The 24,236-nt window shown below is 41.0% G+C and overlaps 3 protein-coding genes across 3 annotated transcripts in view; 1 reads left to right on the forward strand and 2 right to left on the reverse strand.

Annotated features, from left to right (window-relative positions):
* The window catches only part of LOC311057417 (uncharacterized protein), a gene marked incomplete at its 3' end in the record, with an annotated part of 440,186 nt that overhangs the window by 246,102 nt on the left and 169,848 nt on the right, over positions 1-24,236 (reverse strand). The window lies entirely within an intron of this gene.
* The window catches only part of LOC311057874 (uncharacterized protein), a 258,441-nt gene that overhangs the window by 78,950 nt on the left and 155,255 nt on the right, over positions 1-24,236 (reverse strand). The window lies entirely within an intron of this gene.
* Positions 1,424-23,270, forward strand: LOC311056751 (uncharacterized protein; the record flags this gene model as incomplete). The annotated part of the gene is made up of 5 exons (XM_084073557.1): positions 1,424-1,581; positions 4,841-4,942; positions 13,113-13,394; positions 21,756-22,202; positions 23,167-23,270. Exons 2-5 carry the CDS (start codon positions 4,873-4,875, stop codon positions 23,268-23,270), a joined length of 903 nt encoding a protein of 300 aa, XP_083929683.1. The 5' UTR covers positions 1,424-1,581; positions 4,841-4,872.

Here is a 24,236-nt window from a genome sequence, read left to right on the forward strand (position 1 = left end):
TCTGGAGAGACAGAGGACGGCCGGAGAGACGGAAACCCGGGATGGAGAGGGTTGGCAGCCCTAACCTCTTCTTCTGGGGGGAAGAACCCAAAGCAAGCTACATACTGAGGTAAAACCTGCAACATTCAAGAGGGTTTAAAAACCCATCAAGGCAGAATGAGATGTTTGAAAGCGACAACGATGACACAACGCACAGAAGTCACTTCTGGTCAGACGCAGGAGGAGCCAGGCCCGGAGGCAACCCACAGTGACCAGAGCCTCCTAGTGTCGCCAACACCTGCTGCCAACATCTCACCTGCTACCCTAAGCCCCCAAGAGACAGTGTCCAAGTTTGTGCATCAGTAGATGTGTTGTGAACCTATATAACATTTGTTAATATAACAGAGCCATACCTGCAGACAGGACTGATGAAATAGGATTGTGGGTGTGTTTTTATACCTTTGTGTGGCCCTAGATCTTGGCACATAATAATATGAAACCTCATGATTAGTTACACCATTTTAGGTCAGCCTGGCCCATTGCAATTCATCCATTACAATCAATCAATCTTCCCAGAACATTATGGTACAATAACCATAATGGGAAACTCATAACTATTTGGAACATACATTGCTTTGAAATAACTTGTGATAATCTTACTGTGTCACAGTCTGAATATACCATACAGTCTGAATTTATCATAGACATATTGATATAGTTACATATTGTAGTTTGAAAATGATATGAGTAATAACATGTTTAATACAAGGTATATGTTGCATCCTGTATCATGGTATATATTAGTTTATGTTGTATCCTGCATTTCTATGAGACGTGATCAGACCTGTGCAGCATAAATGTGCACTGATGAAAGCTGTGATGGATGTAGGGCTGCAACTATCCATGACTTTCTAAGCAATTCATCTATAGATTACTTTTCTGATTAATCAAATAATTGTAATAGTTTTTTTCTTTATATGTTTATTTTTTTCAACAAATTGATTGAGGACGTCAGCCCTATGTTATATTATGTTGCACAATAGTGTCGTGTAAGACTTGTGAAAATAGCTGATCTACAAGCTCAAAACATGTGACGTGTCGTGAGCTTGTAGGTCTGCTATTTTCAATATTTTTGGATTTTACATTTGTGGGAAGATTTTGCCTGCAATGAATGACCTATTGATTGTTAATTGGTTAATTTATTAAATCAATGATGAACACTTTTTTTTCTATTATCAATTAATTTGCTTAGTTGGATGAAGTGTTTTACTCCTAGATGGATGTTCTCTTGTCTACAGGTCAGGAAGGTCACATAGTACTGTTACTGTATATAAACAATGGACAGTACCCGAGACCAACAGCAGGGGGCAGCAATACACCAACTGGCGTCTAGACAAAGTGTTCGTCAGAAGAAGAACATACCCACAATGCAGTAGTGAAAACAACATGGTGTGTTGACTGACTGTTGTTGACACTTTAAAATACCATAGATTTATATAAAAGTAAAATACAAAGAAAAGTAAAACGTGTCGTTTCTAAACAGTGTCGTCGTTAAGCAGCAGGAGGACGTTTGTTAGCAGCTCAACCACTGAAACACAGCAGGTAAAGATCAACTCATTATGTTGTTTCATCTATTTATAACAATTAAGATGAACGGATCACGTCTTGTTTCATCTATTTATCTTTATGAACTCATCATTTAAGTTGGAACATAAATCTAATTACTCTTAGCTGTTAGCTTGTTATAAGTGACCATAAACACTAACAACAGCTCCATAGCAGCAGCAAGACTAGCCCCGAAACATGAGTGTCATGGAGCTACTTCTTGATTGTTGTTTGAAATGTTTACATTTACAACCATTACATCTACATAGACGTTCAGATTTCAAATATAAAGTGCTGACCCCAAAGCCATGGATGTTACAAGTTAAAGCGCCATGGGTCTAAGTACTCTTATCTTCCGTATTGTTCAATAAAAACCTTTTTAATCAGATCGCCGGCCATTTTCTCCAAATTTTCTCCATATACTTTCAACTACAAGGCCCTATTGGTTGAGAGGTGTATTGCACTCTGATAAATTATAATTATTCTTTTTTTTTTAATAGAAATGGCCGCGGATATGATTAAAATGCTTTTTATTGAACAATACGGAAGATAAGAGTACTTAAACCCAGGCGCTTTAACTTGTTACGTCCGTGGCCGGGGGGTCAGCACTTTCTATTTGAAATTTGAATGTTAATGTAGATGTACTGGTTGTCGGTGCAAAATGTTAAAAAAACAGGAACAAGTAGCGTCATGACGCTTGTGACAGACGAGCGTCATATGAGTAGCAAGAGGGTAACCTGAACCTCATCTTTGTGAATCATCATTTAAGATGTAACATGATCGAATTGCTCTTACTCGCTATAAAATGTGGTCATAAACCAGTGGTGGAAGAATTAAATACTCAGATATTTTACAATGTACAATGGTATTATTGGCATCAAAATATATTTAAAGTACCAAAAGTAGAAGTACTAAAACGTTTGCTCACAAGATACACCTTCAGGAGGCTGCAATTCGAAAATGGCCCCTGTCTAAGTCTTAACCCCCCCCCCCCTTTTTTTTTCTTCTCTTGTACATATTTTTCACTCTTCATACCAGTAACCTGTAAGCTGATTGTATGACATTCTGTATAGTAGTGAGTATATCTGTCTGTCTCTTATATGTCATCATGATTTGTGTGCATGGGGATCTCATTTTAAACAAGCTCAGTGCTTAATGAGTCTTCCAGTTTAGTAGACCTTGTATTGTGAATTTGTACTTCCCTGTACGTTGTTCTCATGTCTTACTAAATGAAGTACATAAATCAATTTGAAAATAGGCGATGCGACGCCTTGTGAGCTTGTAGATCGGCTATTTTCAAATGGCCTAGGTATAAAATAGGGCTAAAGTGGTTAATGTATGTTTTATAATATAATAATTTATATCTGCAAAGTAACTAGTAACTCAAGTTTTCACATAATTGTAGAGGAGTAAAAGTACAATATTTGCCGCTGAGATGTAATGGAGTAGATTAAAGTATTGAAGATACTCCAGTAAAGTAAAAAATACCTCAAAATGTAAAAGTACAGTAGTTGAGTAAATGTACTTAGTTACTTTACACCACTGTCATAAACTCATTACAACTAGCAGCAGCAGCCTATTGATTATGTCACTATTAATGTAGCTCTGGTCCAGAGCGTTAGTGAGTTCTCTCTAACGCTCTGCCAGTCGCTCGGCTCTGCTTATAGACAAAGAATTAATTTGAGTTTTAGAGATATAATAACCCATCAGGTAATGCATGGCTTTGAAAATAGTTTCCCTGTCTTGTTCATGGGCTGCAAATGGTCAGTTTGGCCTCTTAAGTGAGTGCCAGAATTATTTTTTTTTCAAACGTTTGGCAATTCTGGCACTCAATTGTACTACCTATGTGTATGTAAAAGAACAGAAACGAATAAACAAAAAATATTTCTATATTATGTTGTCCCAGTGCCAGAGTTTTTTTCACAGAAAACAAAAAGTGCTTAGGAAGCGAGATACAGCCTTTTTCATTTCTAAGTTAAACAAGGAGTGGATGGAGCTGCAAATCTTCAGATGATGATATCTTGGGTTCTGGACATGTTTAAACAAAAAAAAAAAAAAAGATTTTTCATTTATTTATTTTTTTTACTATTTTTTCAAAAACACCTCAAACACGTCATTGGCACGTTGAGCCATAGCGGTAAAAACACGTGAAACACGTTAATGGCACTCAATGAGTTAACCCATTAAGACCTGAAGCTGATTCTACAAATGTCTTCTAAATCCCAACAGTATTCTGAAAAACCTGTTTCTATTATCAGTGGTACTCAAATCTCGGGTCAAGGACCCCCCCAAAAAAAAGTATTTAGCCGCAGACCCCCATCTCAAAATATTTTGTTCCAGGGACCCCCCAGAAGCAAAGATTTGAGTTACAAATGTTCGCTTTAAAAGAATACATATTCAAAGATTTGCACACATTTTCACAATTTTTCAAAGTGCCGCGCTACGAGCTTGTATATCTGCTATTTTTGAATAGCCAAAGTGTAAAATAATGCTTTTTAGCTCAAATCAAAAATGACACACAGATGCGTTCCAGGTCTGAATAAATAAACACATTTATTCTGTTATCATTATGTATTAGTATTATCATTAACAAAGTGTATCTCCTTATCGTTCAAATGATATAGTGTGTATACTTCCAAGTTCATTGTCACATCATAAGTTTACACCAGAAGGAATGGGTTAAAAATATGATATATTGCACAAGAAAACTGTGGCATTAACTATATACTGCATATTTTGTCTATTTTCTTAAACCAGACTCCTTCAGAAGTTCTGAAGGATAATACTGCAAGAACCATGTTTTACTTGCTCAACCCATTAACATCCAGTTCAAAGTAGAGAATTTAATCCACAATGGGTAAATTTGATGACCCTTTACATCTTTTAGGATGTAAAGGGTCTCACTAATGTTGCTATAACTAGAAACCCATGTGTCATGCATCATGCCCCAGTGCAGTATGCACCATAAAGCAACCAGCATATGTTGATGCTTGGTTGCAGAAACTTTCAAAACAGAAGGGCTACTTTCACCTTATTTCACTTGAGACCATTACTTGCATCAAAAGAGTCCATCGACACATTTGTCCTTACGTAATCTTGGCTTAAGAGTGATTTCTTCCCTAACATATACATCCCATAATCTTTGTACCCAGTTGGGTTTAGGACAATTTCCTTGATCTTCTGCAAATATTATTGTTATTCTTGAGACCACTAGGTCTCCAGTTATTAAAGTCCTTTTTCAATTCCTTCATTTCAGACCAGTGTGTGGAGTCCAGACTGCAGGTGAAGATGAACTCTCCAGACTCAGCCAGGGCCATGTCAATTAAACAGGAGGAACCTGAAGACCATCCACAACTCAGTAAGTTTCATGTGCTCTTTCTTTCTTTAATATGTTCTGTTATGGAAAAATTGATAACTTATGCCAAGTATCGGATTCCCACAAAAAGCAGAAGTTCGAGAAGTGTTGAGACACAATCACCATTTATTCAGGAGATCCCCGTCTGCCCCACACACCAACGTATGTAGACCAGCCTCTTCCTAACAGTTTGCTACCTCTTTTATACAAGTCAAGAGGGAAAAATAGACTCAAATGAAGTGGTCACACATGCTCTAATATGGACATAAGGAAAGAAATAGACATCACACTTCATACCTTAAAAGAACATTTCTCCAGAGCAAGGAGGAAACACTATTGTAAACCCATGACAGGTGACATGGGCATGTCACCTGTTCTCTGAGAATGAGAGTTAACCAGAATTAGCCTAAATAAAATTAGAATTTGTCAGGCTGCCATAACAGTCCCTCCTTTGACTATATCTCATAGTCACTTAGACAGTATGACATTCTAAATATTTTCAAAATCCTTCACCACCCTTCACTTATCTGACCACAAGTCTAGGCGAAAACCTTATTATCTTAATATCTTTTGTATTGATTTTAAAGGAAATTCCTAAACGGCCCTCGTTGCTTTTTTACAACTTTTGTCTCTTTTTTGAGCGACCACCATCTGGCCTGTAGTCAGTGGAAGGGAGAAGCATGTCAGTCATCACACAAAGAAAATAAAACACTCCACATCTAACTTAAAATCAACCCACATCTACAAAATACACACACACAAAACAAAAATACATTTCCATCCAGCCCTTCTTCCCCACAGCTTAAATAATATCGTTATTGTTGAATGGTGGCACCCACTGTGGTCCTGGCCGCACCACCACCTCAGGTGATGGTCCAAAGATTTTTGCCATTACTGCTGTAATGCAAGCAGAGATGCACAAAAACACCAAAAATAGCACAATTATGGTAGTGACAATCAAGACCAGAGTACGTGTCAACGTGTTCCCAATTCCCCCAAACCAATTTTCGAAAATCCCCCAGAATTCTCCTCCGTGATTTTTGTGCAGTTCACTTACACCAGCTAAGGTATCCTCATGTAATTTGGTAATTGCCTTTGTAGGGTCACTTACAAAACTGCAGCATTCTTTTTCTATAACTTGGCACGTGGATAAGGTAATGAAATCCACCATGAGGTACTCAAATGGTCCGTCTGGTTTTGGTTGGGCTGACATTGGCACAACTATGCCTCTGCCAATATTATGTGTCATGCAAATAACACATTTTGAGCAGAAGTGATCTGCGTAGGTTGTGAACCCTGGAGCAAACCAATACTCGTTGACAAGATCAATCATTTTAGTTTTTGATGCATGGTCTTGCCCATGTGACATTTTCGCCAAATATGGAAAAACAGATTTGGGCATAGCAGGAAGGCCAGTAGGACCCAGCCATATGTTGTTGGCTGTGTCCACTGTACACTTTTTGGCCCATACTGCTTTCTCCCGTGCGTCAGCTCCTGTCTGTAATAAAGAGATATCATTAATAGAAAACGGATCCACTGGTGCCGGGAGCGCCGTCATCTGTAAAACAGGTGCTACGGGGGAGGTAGCAGCTGTCTTCGCAGCCCAATCTGCAAAAGAATTTCCCTTTGACACAGAATCAGTCTCTCTGGTGTGTGCTTGACACTTGCAAACAGCTATTGTTTTTGGTAACATAATGGCTGCTAGCAAATTCTTTACCAACACATGGTGTGCGATCGGCTTTCCTGCCGCCGTCAAAAAGCCTCTGTGTCCCCATATTGCATGGAAATCATGGCAGACACCGAAACAATATTGACTGTCTGTATAAATGGTTACAGTTTTCCCTGTGGCAAGGATGCAAGCTCTTGTTAATGCAAACAATTCTGCGGCCTGTGCCGACAGGTGTCCTGGTAATCTGGCACTCTCAATGACAGCGGAGTCTGAACAGACAGCGTATGAAACTAATGGCACTCCAGTTACTTTACACCGTTGCGCTGAGCCATCAACATATAATATTAAGTCTGAATTTGGATATTCACTGTCTGTCAGATCTAGTCTGGGTTTTGACATAACGTCTACTAGTTGAACGCACTCGTGCGGATCGCCATCATCAACTGTGGGTAGAAGGTTAGCTGGGTTAAGGACCGTACACCTCTTCAAAGTGACATGTGCCATGGTTAATAACACATTCTGATAGTGTAAAAGGCGTGCCGGTGTTAGATGGGCAGTACGAGCCTGTGTTATCAATGCATGGACTGCGTGTGGGACATGTACTGTCAAAGGATGCATAGCTACTATGTCAGCTGACACTAACACAGCAACTGTTGCTGCCTCGACAGCTCTGAGACATGGGACTAACCCACGTGCCACACTGTCTAACCTTTTTGAGTAATACCCAACTGGTCTCTGCTTGTCACCATGGGCCTGAGTCAACACTGCAGACATGAACCCATCTTTTTCTGCCACAAACAAGTTAAAAGGTTTATCATGATCGGGCAGACCAAGACATGGGGACATAGTTAAAGCCTGTTTAAGGGTGGTTAAGGCTCCTATTGCCTCAGCTGTCCATGCAATTGAGTCTGACATAGCTAATTTTTTCCCACCATAAATCAAAGCAGACAGTGGCTCTGTTATTTCAGCAAAGTCCTGAATCCAGGGCCTACAATAGCCTGCCATTCCTAAAAGGGACATCAGCTGCTGTTTGTTTGTTGCTTGTGGAATAGACAAAATGGCACTGACCCTCTCTGGCCCTAAGCTGCGTCCGTCTGGTGTAATAACATGACCCAAATATTTGACCTCTTGTTTGACAAACTGTAATTTAGCTTTTGATACCCTGTGGCCATTTTCAGCCAAAAACTGTAAGAGGGCTACAGTGTCCCGTTCACAAGCTTCTTTTGATTTAGAACACAAGAGTAGATCATCCACATATTCTATTAGAACACTCTGTTCAGGAGGAACAAAAGCTTCAAGATTTGTTGCTAATGCAGCCGAAAATAGAGTAGGACTTGCTGCGTACCCTTGCGGCATTACCGCCCATGTCCATTTTTTACCCTTGAAAGTGAATGCAAACCAATATTGACTATCTGGGTGGACAGGTACACTGAAGTATGCGTTACTTAAATCCACCACAGAAAAATAGCATGAATTAGCCGGGACTTGTGACATAATAGTCATTACGTTTGGAACCACCGGGGCGGGTGAGTGCACAGCCTCGTTAATAATGCGTAAATCCTGTACAAACCTCCATGCTCCAGACGCTTTTCTGATAGGCAAAATGGGAGAATTACATGGTGAATCAGGGCAAGGAATGATGGCTCCCCTTTCCACTAAAGAGGCGTGGACGTCAGCTATACCCTCCTCTGCCTCTTTACTCAAAGGATATTGGGCTTTATGTGGCCGATATGTAGATTTAGGGGACACAACTACGGGTCTTGCGTTCTTGATACACCCAATGTCGTACTTATCTTTGGCCCATAAAACCTCTGGTACTGCTCCCAACAAAAGGGATATGTCTTCTGGGGTGGCTTCTAACACCATTAATGCTTCTAAACCCTCTCTAGGCTTAACGCTAGTAGAAGTTCTAGTCAACATGCAGTCTGCCAACAATGGGGTTGAAAATGTCTCCATACTGGGTGAATATAACGTCTCTGTACCAAACTGTTGCCAGTCCTTGGCCTGTAGTACTAATTTTAGCCATGGGTCTATGTCCCCCCACCCACCTTTTTTCTTTCCTAAAGGAATGTGGGGAACTGCCCCTGTCACGGTATGGTACACTTTCTGTTCCTCAGTTAAATTCAGGGAGATGGCACCAAACTGACTGTTAGTGTATACACTACCTAACTGTACTTTGTCTTGATTTTTGATATTATACCAAAAATGTTCATAGGTCAGATCTCTTGTGAATGGTGATACATGTGCAGTACAACGCAGTATTGCTGGTTTGGTGAAATCATCAGGTGTCATATTGTGCAACCTCACAACTAAATCGTTGTCACAGAGGTCCCAGCAATAATGCCAATCAGTGGGATTACCCTTACTGACAGATAAATTGTAAAGTCCCAGCGTTGGACATGAAATGCATATGCCATCACTGGAACATTCCAATTTAACACCAAATTTGCAAAGCAAATCTCGTCCCATTAAGTTAACAGGGCACACAGTCGAAGACAAAAATTTATGTTCAAATCTGATGTCCCCATGTTCTACTGATAAAGGGTTTGTAATTGCTTCTATGCATGGTTCCCCCGATGCCCCTATTGTCGTAAGCGTTTTCCTGGACAGGGGGGCATTTGGTATCTCTTCTCGTCTGATTACTGACACACCAGCACCTGTATCAACAAGAAAAGTGATGTACTCACCATTCACGAATAGATCAAGGAGTGGGGCCTCATCTGGGGTAACTGAGACGTGCACAAACTGACCATCATGCATGTCTATCTCTGTCCCTATCACCCCTACAGCCAACTCCGTATCCTATAGGCGGCCTGGATGATTGACAGTCACCTCGGCCCCGGGTCCATGGTGCCAGGTGGCTTGTTCTCCCTGTCGTGGGTTGCCTGCGTTGCTTCTGTTGCCACTGTCTGGTCTCCTGTCATCGGCCCTCGGAGGCCAATCTATTGCAAGATCAGGTCTCTGGCCATTTTGTCCATATCCGATGTTGCCACTGTCTTGTCCCCTCGCATAGAGTGGGTTCGGGACCCAATCTCTTGCAGGGCCATCGGACCTCTGGCCCCCTCGTCCAGCTGCCTCCTGTAACCTCCATGCCTGATTTCTTATCCGGCACTCTTCCATCCAGTGGCCCTCCCTTGCACAGTAATGGCAACGTCCCTTCTTAGGTTTTGTACCCCAGTCTCTGTCTCTGTCTCCTCCTGTCTGTGGCCTCTTCCGGCCTGTGCCATTTTTTCTTTGGTCTTCCTGTCGTGGTTGCTGGTTTTCATAGAACATCAGCTGTGCCATCACCAATTTTTTCTTTTGCACATTGTCCTGTGAAATCTCATGGCGCTCTGCGTGTAGTGCATGACTCCAGACGTCGGTAAGTGGCTTGCTTTCCCATCCAATACAGGACATCATGACTCGGTTATGAATGTTAGTGAGTAGTCCATTTATCAACGCTGTCTTCAACAAGTCATTGTATGCCGCGTTATCTTGGGCCACACCACAGTGTTTTTGGAACACCTCCTCCATTCTATTTCGGTACTCATCACAGGTCTCCTCCTCGATCTGCCTGGTGGTGTGGATTCTGGGCCAGTCAGTATGCACAGGGTATGCTGCTCTCACCCTTGCAAACAGACCATCTTGGTTCTGCAGCTGTCCAGTCACAATGTCAGTTCTCAGTCCATCGACATCAAAATCGCCCTTCAAACGAGGCCACTTTAATCCAAAGATTTTGCGGAAAACAGTGTCCAGTTCTCTAGCGGATGGCTGGTACAGCTCTATCAATTCCAGTATGGCTGCGCACCAGCGTTCCACATCCACCTTGGGGTCTGGAAGGTCCCGCACAATGTCATGCAATTCATCCGGTGTCCAGTTGCGTTGCACAGATACTGTGGTTGAATATGCATCCCTAACTGCTTGGTCTGCATCCGCAGGAGGGGCCGGATGAGGGTTTGGATAGGGGATTAATGGCAACAAATGTGCCTCTTTGGTTTTGCTGCTTCGGAGTGTCTCTCTCCTCTCAGAGCTTCTGCAAGTCCTCCCCCATTTTCGCCACTTCCATGTAGGTCCTCTGCACCTGTTCTGCTTCGTCATTGTCGGTCACCTCCGGACGTCCCCCGGCAGTTCCTCGCAACTGTCCATCAGCCATGTTGACCACAGCAGCTGCGTTCCCTGCCAGCAGGCCTGCGGCTATGTATAGTTCTCCAGCCTGGTTGGGGGGTAGCAGCTGGGGTTCCGGAAGTAGTGGAAGCGGTGGGGGTGCTGGCGGTTGGTTTTGCGGGGCGGCCGTTACACAGGCATATGGCGGAGGCTGTAGGGATTCTTGCCTATGTGTTTTTTTTAATCTCTTACGTCTTTTGTCATCGTCACTCTCTTCCTTATATAAAAGGGCCCTCGCCTGTCTGCTATCCCTGATCTCAGCTTCTCTTTCCCATTTCCTAAAACCATCCCAGTCTATACTTTTCCTCTTTTTTCCCTTTGTCTTTTCATATTGCTCTAATTGTTCCCTACATGCTTTTAATCTCTGTGTACTCAGGGTTCCCATGATGGGAAAACCCCCTTTTGTGATTGCATGCCATAACCGTATTGCCTCTATCATTCCAACACCCCATCTGGTCACCATGAATTCCGCTGGCCCAGAAAGCGTCTGAGGCATGGATTCCCCATTCTGTTGGTTCCCCATGGCTCTGGTGGAACTCAGGAAGAAAAAACAAAAAGAGAAAAGAAAATGTCAGAGCAGAACCAATAAGCACTTAGTACAATCCTAGGCTTTTTTAAAAGAAAATGTCAGAGCAGAACCAATAAGCACTTAGTACAATCCTAGGCTTTTTTGCTGCTTTCCTATATTAATATCAAGAATATTGCTATAACATTTGGCAATCCTAGGCTTTTTATGCTGCTTTTCCTATTCACATCCGAACGGAATGTTATATTCTACTACAGGGTTTGTTTTCTCACACAGATTTAGGGTGACCTCTTTCACACCATGCAAACCTCAGTCACACGTCAACCCTTTACAATCCTATTTGCTCTCAGCACTCTCATGTATGCCTTGTCTCCTACTGGTTGTCCTCAGACATACGATCCTCTCTTGTGACAATAGTCATACCCATAAAGGTTTATGCACGCTTATATATTAACCATATTAACCCGAACAGTTGATTAAAATGTTACACACGCCTACTACCAATATTAACCCAAATAAACATTTGATTAGGTGTCCTTCTAAGGACTTTGTACGTTTTTGTTTCCCAGATTCCTGGTTGGCCATATGCCACTATGCACACTTCAGTACAGTGTACAGTTGTTTACCATAAAGGAAGGACTTACACCTGCTTGGCCTCATGCCACTATGTACACTTAAATACAGTGTACAGTTGTTTACCATAAAGGAAGGACTTACACCTGCTTGGCCTCATGCCACTATGTACACTTAAATACAGTGTACAGTTGTTTACCAAAAAGGAAGGTCTCACACCTCAATGCACGGCTACGCGTACAGTTGCTTTACCATAAAAAATGGAAGGACTCACACCTACGTGATTGTATCAAAACACTCTCTCACCTTAAAGTTGTATTCACTGCCCATCCAGCACTTCCCCGGTCCCTCGAACGGCACGCCTCTGCGTTTGGGTAGGACGTATTTGCCTTAGCTGCAGCAAATCCGATGAACACAGGTCGTGTGGATGGACAGACGTCACAACTCTGCTAGTTCTTTCGATCAAGTATCACATTCATATGGTTATGAATTATGAATATTGATCCTGCCGACAACGCCAACTGTTATGGAAAAATTGATAACTTATGCCAAGTATCGGATTCCCACAAAAAGCAGAAGTTCGAGAAGTGTTGAGACACAATCACCATTTATTCAGGAGATCCCCGTCTGCCCCACACACCAACGTATGTAGACCAGCCTCTTCCTAACAGTTTGCTACCTCTTTTATACAAGTCAAGAGGGAAAAATAGACTCAAATGAAGTGGTCACACATGCTCTAATATGGACATAAGGAAAGAAATAGACATCACACTTCATACCTTAAAAGAACATTTCTCCAGAGCAAGGAGGAAACACTATTGTAAACCCATGACAGGTGACATGGGCATGTCACCTGTTCTCTGAGAATGAGAGTTAACCAGAATTAGCCTAAATAAAATTAGAATTTGTCAGGCTGCCATAACAGTTCGGTTTTGTAGGGCTGTCACAATATCAAATTTACACTGTACAATAACAATGGTAACTGTAGCAAAAATGTCCAGACATTCAGAGCCACATCATAAAAATCTGTTTACATAGATTTTTGAACTACGCACAAACTTTTCAAATATCAAGCTTTCATGTCTGGAGGTGGATCTGTTTCATAACGTCATGCACTAAGCGGCATGAGCTGTGATTGGACAGACAGACAGACCTGTTGTATACGGCTTGGCCTACAGCCTAATTTACTCCCAAATCAGAGCTCACATGTGAAGTATTATGTTTTAATATTGCTATACTATCACGTTATTTTCTGCTCCTAGACATCCTGCACATGGTTGTGTGTAAAAAGGAGGATTCTCCTGAACAGGAGAGGAGCCCCAGTCTGCTCCAGGAGGAACCAGAGCCTCCACAGATTAAAGAGGAACAGGAGGAGATACTTCAAAGACCAGAGGAGCCTGATGGGTCAATGTTGACATTACTAGCAGTGAAAAGTGAAGTTGATGATGAAGACATCTCTTCACACTGTTCTGAAGTTGAAGTTGAGCTTGATTCTGACACTGAAGTCACTGAAGACAGTGATGATTGGGAGGAGACCAGTGGAGGTCAGTCAGTGTTAAACACAGGGACAGGAACTACATGTGTGGGTAAACTGGGAGTTGGTGTGACGACTAAATTGGGGAATAAAAGATGAAAAATTATAGAAATATTAACAAGGAAGCTATATGTATTTGTACTCACCATTTCTAACCTGCCTCTTCCCCTCTCTCTCTCTCTCTCTCTCTCTCTCTCTCTCTCTCTCTCTCTCTCTCTCTCTCTCTCTCTCTCTCTCTCTCTCTCTCTCTCAGAAGTGAGGTCCCAGTCTTCGCAGACTCAACTCACCAACTCTACAACCAGCCAGAAACAAGGAGATGCTGATCAACCAAGATCCTATGGTCATCAACAATTTACCAAGGCTTTAACTCAACCAGAAGAACTAAAGACTTACACAGACTTCCTGAACGACAGACATCAACCAGATGGAGAAAAACCTTTCCAATGTAAACATTGTAAAAAGAGTTTCAGTCAGTTAGGTAACCTTAAGGCACACCAGGTTATCCACACTGGAGAAAAACCTTTCCACTGTAAATATTGTGATAAGAGTTTCAGTTACTCATGTCACCTCAAGACACACCAGCGTATCCACACTGGAGAAAAACCTTTCCACTGTAAATATTGTGATAAGAGTTTCAGTCACTCAGAAAACCTCAAGACACACCAGCGTATCCACACTGGAGAAAAACCTTTCCACTGTAAATTCTGTGACAAGAGTTTCTGTCGGTCAGATAACCTTAGGTCACACCTGCGTGTTCACACTGGAAAAAACCTTCCACTGTAAACAGTGTGACAAGAGTTTCAGTCACTCAGGTCACCTGAAGAAGCACCAGCTTGTCCACGCTAAATTCTTGCTCTGGAAAGCACTTTGAGCTGCATTGCATGTCATGAAAGGTGCTATACAAATAAAGTGTATTATTATTATTATTATTATTATTATTATTACTGAAAACATTGTGAACAGAGTTACAGTCAGTCAGGAGACCTGAAGAGACACCAGAGTATCCACACTGGATAAACTCCTGTCACAATGTGACAAAGGAGTTTCAGTCAGTTAAGTTAAGTACATTCACACCAAGGATGATTTGTTTTTACGGTCCTCTATAAATCAGCTCACTGATCAAATTAAACAGCTGTATGTTGGCAGGGAGTTGGAAAGACAAACAAACATATAGTGATTTATACTGCTCTTGTCAACAGAGGCCTCCATTAGTACTCGTCTTTCTTACTGTAAATCGCTCTGGATTAAGAGTGTCTGCTAAATGCCTGAATTGCCTTTTGGAGACATTTCCGAGCTCTTTCTTTTCTTCTTAGAAAAATAGCTGAAAACCTCCCAAGATGGCACCACCTGTCCATTGAACTCCATTGAATGGTTCCTCAAGCTATATAAAGCTATATAAATTACTATTTTAACCATATCAATTGTAGAAGGTAGAACTGTTTTTTCTAGAATCTTCGTTTTAATCATTTGATTTAATGTATTTTGCTGTATTCTATTACATGCCCAATTAATGTGGTATTATTTGAATTATTTTAGGTATTAAATCAGTTAACTGAGGGAAAACTACTTTGCATGCATTTTTGATTAATTTTGCCAGTAATTATTACATTATTGGTGAATCATGACCATAACATATTTGATTCAGTGTCAAAACATATCTAATTATATTACATACTATATTGAATAAATACCCCCTTTTTGCGGTTTTCAAAAAAGAATTGACACAGAAACAAATATTTTATGGTCATTATTCACCAGGAGCGTGGATGGCTTGGTTCCAGGCTTAAAATAATTAATATAAATATTTTCGGAAATATCTATGAAAAATGAATGGGCTGTTGAAAACAATGTGTCCTGTTTATTATGTAAACCAGCATTTGTGGGGTACCCTAAAGAAACACCTTCAGGAGGCTGCAATTATGCAGTTTATTAATTATGACTAGTAATTGTTACAATTAATGAAATAGCTATGATCATTATTAAGTTGTATTACATTATTAAATTGTGATGTGAATCTGAATCAGAATCAGCTTTATTGTCACATAACAGGTTTACACTACAGAAATAAAAAAGTGGGTGAAATTAGATTTTGTGCAAGTTATGTTGTTTTTATTTCCATAGAAAATATGAAAGGGAAGAAGGGGGGGCAAGGGGGTAGAGAGATCAATCAAAGACAAACAAATGATGTACATATTTACACATAGTACCTGGGGTAAGATATAAAGGTGTGTGAGAATAGCAGCAGATGTATACTGTACATCAGGGGTGGGCAACTTTGTATATGGTGAGGGCCACAAAATTTCCTCTGGGGGGCCGCATTGTTTATCGACACACACACACACACACACACACATTTGTGCAAGATGTTTTATTACTACGCTATAAGCCTAATGGATTATTATCAGGAAAGTGAAATATAAGCTATGATCTCTTAACATTACTATTTGGGATGTGTGGAAGAATTTAGTCTGCAGGCACAAGTGTTTTTGTACAAGCTCTCAACATCTACAGTTACAGGAGGAGTTAAAATATAGAAGAAATATAGAAGAAAGAAACAAGTAAAAAAAAAAAAATACTAAACGGGAAGGAACAACTGTATGCGTCTCTAGAAGTATACTGTTGACCAGTGACTCCAGGAAACAACACTGATGATGTGTCCAAGTTTGCGCATCAGTAGATGTTTTGTTAACTGAAATACTCTGGAGAGACAGAGGACGGCCGGAGAGACGGAAACCCGGGATGGAGAGGGTTGGCAGCCCTAACCTCTTCTTCTGAGGGGAAGAACCCAAAGCAAGCTACATACTGAGGTAAAACCTGCAACATTCAAGAGGGTTTAAAAACCCATCAAGGCAGAATGAGATGTTTGAAAGCGACAACGACGACACAACGCACAGAAGTCACTTCTGGTCAGACGCAGGAGGAGCCAGGCCCGGAGGCAACCCACAGTGACCAGAGCCTCCTAGTGTCGCCAACACCTGCTGCCAACATCTCACCTGCTACCCTAAGCCCCCAAGAGACAGTGTCCAAGTTTGTGCATCAGTAGATGTGTTGTGAACCTATATAACATTTGTTAATATAACAGAGCCATACCTGCAGACAGGACTGATGAAATAGGATTGTGGGTGTGTTTTTATACCTTTGTGTGGCCCTAGATCTTGGCACATAATAATATGAAACCTCATGATTAGTTACACCATTTTAGGTCAGCCTGACCCATTGCAATTCATCCATTACAATCAATCAATCTTCCCAGAACATTATGGTACAATAACCATAATGGGAAACTCATAACTATTTGGAACATACATTGCTTTGAAATAACTTGTGATAATCTTACTGTGTCACAGTCTGAATATACCATACAGTCTGAATTTATCATAGACATATTGATATAGTTACATACTGTAGTTTGAAAATGTGAGTAATGGCATGTTTAATACAAGGTATATGTTGCATCCTGTATCATGGTATATATTAGTGTACTATGTTGTATCCTGCATTTCTACGAGACGTGATCAGACCTGTGCAGCATCAATGTGCACTGATGAAAGCTGTGATGGATGTAGGGCTAACTATCCATGACTTTCTAAGCAATTCATCTATAGATTACTTTTCTGATTAATCAAATAATTGTAATAGTTTTTTTCTTTATATGTTTATTTTTTTTCAACAAATTGATTGAGGACGTCAGCCCTATGTTATATTATGTTGCACAATAGTGTCGTGTAAGACTTGTGAAAATAGCTGATCTACAAGCTCAAAACATGTGACGTGTCGTGAGCTTGTAGATCTGCTATTTTCAATATTTTTGGATTTTACATTTGTGGGAAGATTTTGCCTGCAATGAATGACCTATTGATTGTTAATTGGTTAATTTATTAAATCAATGATTAACACTTTTTTTTTCTATTATCAATTCATTTGCTTAGTTGGATGAACTGCTTTACTCCTAGATGGATGTTCTCTTGTCTACAGGTCAGGAAGGTCACATAGTACTGTTACTGTATATAAACAATGGACAGTACCCGAGACCAACAGCAGGGGGCAGCAATACACCAACTGGCGTCTAGACAAAGTGTTCGTCAGAAGAAGAACATACCCACAATGCAGTAGTGCAAACAACATGGTGTGTTGACTGACTGTTGTTGACACTTTAATATACCATAGATTTATATAAAAGTAAAATACAAAGAAAAGTAAAACGTGTCGTTTCTAAACAGTGTCGTCGTTAAGCAGCAGGAGGACGTTTGTTAGCAGCTCAACCACTGAAACACAGCAGGTAAAGATCAACTCATTATGTTGTTTCATCTATTTATAACATTTAAGATGAACGGATCACGTCTTGTTTCATCTATTTATCTTTATTAACTCATCATTTAAGTTGGAACATAAATCTAATTAGTCTTAGCTGTTAGCTTGTTATAAAGTGATCATAAACACTAACAACAGCTCCATAGCAGCAGCAAGACTAGCCCCGAAACATGAGTGTCATGGAGCTACTTCTTGATGGTTGTTTGAAATGTTTATTTACAACCATTACATCTACATAGACGTTCAGATTTCAAATATAAAGTGCTGACCCCAAAGCCATGGATGTTACAAGTTAAAGCGCCTGGGTCTAAGTACTCTTATCTTCCGTATTGTTCAATAAAAAACGTTTTAATCAGATCGCCGGCCATTTTCTCCAAATGTTCTCCATATACTTTCAACTACAAGGCCCTATTGGTTGAGAGGTGTATTGCACTCTGATCAATTATAATTAATTCTTTTTTTTAATAGAAATGGCCGCGGATATGATTAAAATGCTTATTATTGAACAATACGGAAGATAAGAGTACTTAGACCCAGGCGCTTTAACTTGTCACGTCCGTGGCCGGGGGGTCAGCACTTTATATTTGAAATTTGAATGTTAATGTAGATGTACTGGTTGTCGGTGCAAAATGTTCAAAAAACAGGAACAAGTAGCGTCATGACGCTTGTGACAGACGAGCGTCATATGAACCATGGCTACAGCAAGATATACATTGTTGTGTTTTATGTTGTTGTTGACGTCACTATTATTATTGTAACACTATAGTTACATCAGTGTTTTATAGCATTACTGTGGTTAATCTCCATAATAAGCAATGAGGTGTAAACGTATCTTGTAAACCAGTAGGATCTTTACTCTGTCCACATGTTAATGAGCGCGATGCATCATTATTCAATACCTTGTAGATCTGCTATTTTCAGATCACCTACGTATATACGGCAGGTTTAAACTGGTTACACTGATTATGATGCCATACATTTTTCTGGGCGACCCCCCCGGAACCCTCTCAAGAACCCAGCTGGGGTCCCCGGAAGTCATTTTGGCAACCACTGTTCTAGACCCTTTTGTAAACAACTGTGCATATCCATGGGCTGTCCTTTCATGAGGAGGGGGGGTGGGGGTGGGGGGACTAGGATAGGTGGGTGGTCATATAGGAGGAGGGGGAGGGACTGGGTCAGGTGGGTGGTGCTAAGGTGCAAACCAGGTATACTTAATGAACTGGTGGGTGGAGCTACACATGAAAATATCATTTTAACACTGTACAATTTTTGGAAAAACATTCATCCTCCTAATCCTGTATTAAAATGACTAATGGAGGACGGGCCGGCCAGCCGGCAGACGGACGGACCTCTGACGTCACTCTGACTCAGCCATAACCTTATAAGTACATAAAATACTACCAAAGTGGTGGTGCCGGGCGGCAGTGGCTCAGGGGTAGAGTGGCCGGATGGGTTCGATCCCGGGCTCCCCCAGAGTTAGTGTCAAAGGGTCCTTGAGCAAGACGCTGAACCCCTAATTGCTCCCGATGCCTTGCATGGTTTCCTCCGCCATCGGTGTATGAATGTGTGTGTGAATGGGTGAATGTGATGCACAATCTATGTAAAGCGCTTTGGATAAAAGCGCTATATAAATGCACCATTTACCATGTATTAAATTCCTTCATTTTAGACCAGTGTGTGAAGTCCAGACTGCAGGTGAAGATGAACTCTACAGCCAGGGCTATCTCTATTAAACAGGAACCTGAAGACCACCCACACCTCGGTAAGTCTCATGTGCTCACTCTTTCTAGAATGTTTTTTTTCTTCTTTTTTTTCTGTTCTGTTGTAGGGCTGTCACTATATCTAATTTTACTGAGAAATAATCATGACAAAATATATCATAACAATGATAATATCCTGATGATTAAACAAATTGCTCATTCTGTCTGGTTGCAGAAACATAAAAAACAGATTGGCTGCTTTCACCTTATTCACTTTAGACCATTATTTGCATCGCAGGAGACACAGTTTTCCTTTTGTAATCTTAAATTACGAATGACTCCTTCCCTAATATATGAATCCTATAATCTTTGCACCCAAGATTCATATGTTGGAGAGTTGGGCTTAGGCCATATTGCCTTTACCTTCTGCAAATATTACTGTTATTCTTGACACCACTAGGTCTCCAGTTATTAAAGTCCTTATTCAACTCCTTCATTTCAGACCAGTGTGTGGAGTCCAGACTGCAGGTGAAGATGAACTCTCCAGACTCAGCCAGGGACATTTCTATTAAACAGGAGGAACCTGAAGACCATCCACTCAGTAAGTTTCACATGCTCTTTCTTTCTGTAATTTCTTTCTGTTCTGTTGTAGAAGTGCAACAATATCTAATTTTCACTGTACAATAACCATTGCAGAAATATCTTGACAACTTATGATAATCATGCTGATATGTAGCTAATATCATTAAAAGATCTCTCAAAATTCATTGTTAACCTTGTTTGTCTCATTACTATAACCAAAAAGCACATTTATTATTGCGCAAATGCAACACTAATAGAAAAACTGCACCATATAACTTCACATTGCACATAGTGCATTCTATCTGAAGGGGAAAAATACTTCCTTGATCATCGTGCATAAATTTGGCGCTGATCGTCAAACCGGTTTGTGAGATTCGTCCCGGACACACAGACAGACAGATTAGCAGACTCACGGACCTATTTCTAGAAGTACAGAGCCACGCTATAAAACTATTTTACATAGATTTTAAACTACGATCCAACTTTCACCTGACATTTCAAGCTTTCATGTGTGGAGATGTTTCTGTTTCATAATGTCATGCACTTAACGGCATGAGATGTGATTGGTCTACTTTTGAGGGGAAATCCATACTGTACATACATACAGACAAACCCTGTTCTATACGAAACGCATTAGCGTTCTCTCTAAATAGAAGAACGTGTATCTGAGCCTGTCTTGCATCTATTATTTTGGAGTGTCGCTTTTTCCACTTTGGTGGTCACTTTTTTTATGTACATGTTTTATATGGCTTGGCATATGACCAAATTTCCTCTACCGGGAACCAATAACACAGCAAAGACAACACACAAGCCTTTGAAGACGCACAGCCAGACACTGAGCCTTTTTGGGAGTTTTTGTATACCTGTGAGTGTACAGAATTGAACCAAATGGTCCCTTACATGTCCATTTGGTTCCATTTATACACTCCAGAGTTAAATTAACGCTGGAGGGGTCCCTGTGTACATTTTCTATCTGTAGTATGTGTACAAATTGGGTCCCTGGGCAGCAGGCTGGGAAGGGGGAAAAACACACGCTTTGTGTTTTTCACAGCTTGATTATAAATTATCAATATTTCTGCCATGAAATAGAACTTGTAGTTGCTGAATCTTTCTTATTTTCACAAAATGATGAGATTCAAGTGACTAGAAAGATTATTTATTTATCTTTCAGTGGGAATGCACCTTAAGTAGGTGATACCTCCTTTTGTACATGGAACATGGAGGATGGAAATGTTTATTCACACTTCAGGAATCCAGTGTTCACTATCATGTTATGTTTCTGCTCCAACTAGACATCCTGCACATGGCTGTGTGTAAAGAGGAGAGGAGCCCTAGTCTGCTCCAGGAGGAACCAGAGCCTCCACACATTAAAGAGGAACAGGAGGAGTTACTTCAAAGACCAGAGGAGCCTGATGGGTCAATGTTGACATTACTAGCAGTGAAAAGTGAAGATGATGATGAAGACATCTCTTCACACTGTTCTGAAATTGAAGTTGAGCTTGAATCTGACACTGAAGACAGTGATGATTGGGAGACCAGTGGAGGTCAGTCAGTGTTAAACACAGGAGGGAGGTAACCTGGGAAACCTGGGAGGTGGAATAAAAGAGGTTGATGAAAAATACAATTAAATCAGACATTTTAACAGGGAAGCTAAACAACGGACTTGTTTGATGATGGAAGCTTTCAAGTTGTATGTGTACTCTACCATTTTTAACCTGCCTTCTCCCCTTCTGTCCTCCTCTCACACACCCCCCCCCCCCCCCCCCTCTCTCTCGCAGGAGTGAGGTTCCAGTCTTCCCAAACTCAGTTCTTCTCCTGTTCTGAGTGTTCATACTCCTTCACATCTCAGGTCTTCCTCCTTAAACACATCAGGAGTAAACACAACGACCTCTACTGCCAAATGCTGAGGAATGGAGAGATCACCTCATCAGCCTGTCAGCAAATCACCGGCTCTACAACCAGCCAGGAACAAGGAGACACTGATCAACCAGGATCTTCCAGTCATCAACAGTTTACCAAGACTTTAACTCAACCAGATGGAGAAAAACCTTTCAAATGTAAATATTATAACAAGGGTTTCAATTTCTCAGGTTACCTGAAGAGACACCAGCGTATCCACACTGGAGAAAAACCTTTCCACTGTAAACATTGTGACAAGAGTTTCAGTCATTCAGGTTCCCTGAAGACACACCAGCGTATGTACACCGGAGAAAAACCTTTCCACTGTAGGCACTGTAACAAGAGTTTTTATCAGGCAGGTGACCTGAAGAAACACCAGCGTATCCACACTGGGGAAAAACCTTTCCACTGTAAACATTGCAACAAGAGTTTCAATCACTCAGATAACCTGAAGAGACACCAGCGTATCCACACCGGAGAAAAACCTTTCCAGTGTACTTACTGTAACAAAAGTTTTATTCAGTCGGGTGACCTGAAGGCACACCAGCGTATCCACAGCGGAGAAAAACCTTTCCACTGTAGACATTGTAACAAGAGTTTCAATGAGTCAGGTGCCCTGAAGAAACACCAGCGTATCCACACTGGAGAAAAACCTTTCCATTGTAAATGTTGTGATAAGAGTTTCAGGTGGTCAGGTGCCCTGAAGGAACACCAGCGTATCCACACTGGAGAAAAACCTTTCCATTGTAAATGTTGTGATAAGAGTTTCAGGTGGTCAGGTGACCTGAAGACACACCAGCGTATCCATACTGGAGAAAAACCTTTCCATTGTAAACAAACATTGTGACAAGAGTTTCAGTTACTCAGGTGACCTGAAGGAACACCAGCGTATTCACACTAGAGAAAAACCTTTCCACTGTAAACATTATGACGAGAGTTTCAGTTGTTTTAGTAATCTAAAATGACACCAGTTTATTCACACCAAGGGAAACAAACGTTCTACTATAAATTAGCTCACTGGGCGGATCAAATTAAACACCTGTATGTTGGTAGGGAGGTGGATAGTGTCTTGTTTTTTCTTTCACTTTTAAATCCTAAATTTCCTTAATCTGCAATTTCCTCAATTTACTAGAAAAAGGTCCAAAGTTATATATCTAAGTATCTAATTCTATGTATTATTTCGTTGGATTTCTGATTTCACTTTTAGAGGTCTAACTGTTGACACTGATTGCTAAGCTAAAGTAACCAAGTGCCCTTTATTCCGAAATAGCGGGTCAAATCCTGTGAGAGTTTACCGCGATAAAAAGCCAAAGAAGGTGGCAGCAAAGAAGGCCAAGAAGCCTGCAGCCATGAAGGAAGCTGCTAAAAGCTCTAGAAGGAGGAAGAAGGGATAATGGCAGAGCCAAAGAAAGAGGAAGAAAAGAAGATGGCAGAGCTCAAGTAAGAGGAGGAAAGGAAGGTGGCAGAGCTCAAGAAAGGAAAGGATAAATCACCTCATCACCCCTCTCTCTAAAATATGCCTTTTGTCAAGATTGGATATGCAATTTTGAATATTGCTTGAATTATTATTTCCGAAAAGGGTTTTTGTATTTTGATTTTGTTTTGATATATGGCTCTTTGTAATTTGTTGTTTTTTAATTGCTCTGTTTTATGCCAGTAGCAATTAGGGGCTGGTGTGTAAGAGCCATTTGAGCCATGTTTTCTATTTGATGACGTCACTGCAGGGCGCGGTCAAGGCCAAGGTTGCCAAGGTATTTAACCAGGTCTGAAATCAAGGGCAGGTGTTGCTGATGCGAGGCAAACAGTTTTTTGACTGTGTTTAGGAGGGCTGTTGGTTTAGCCACCCTACGTTTAACTGTTTATGTTTAATTGTATTTTTTATTTGTATGCTGGAGTGATTGGCACGAAAGCTACTAAGAATAAAGCGTTTATTTATGAACTTTACGGACGGTTTGGACTTCAGTCTTTTTAGCACATTGTGGAGTCTCGCCACGAGACCGCCTGGCAGTTAAGCCCATAACCATGGAGAGGCAGGGAGAGAGAGACAGAGAGAGGACCAAAAGGCAGCGCCTCAGTCTAGGCTGCGTCATCGAGGGGCGGTACCTGCCACTCTACCTCCTCGATCAACTACAATTCAGCGCACCTGTGTGATGGCCAGGGCGTTGGCTACAAATACTCTCTGCTCTCTCACCCTCACTAGTATCAACCTCTCCATGGTGAAGGACGGGCAGCCAGGCGGTAAGAAAAAGACTCCACTATTTTTCCCTTCCAAAGCTTGTGTGTTTGATAAGTGAAAAGTCCGCTAAAGTATTGTCTCTTAAATGTTATAGGCACCATATGGATCTTATACCAGCCTCGCA

Source organism: Gymnoscopelus microlampas, assembly GCF_963454915.1.
Source record: "Gymnoscopelus microlampas genome assembly, chromosome: 12".
Taxonomy (NCBI): Eukaryota; Metazoa; Chordata; class Actinopteri; order Myctophiformes; family Myctophidae; genus Gymnoscopelus; species Gymnoscopelus microlampas.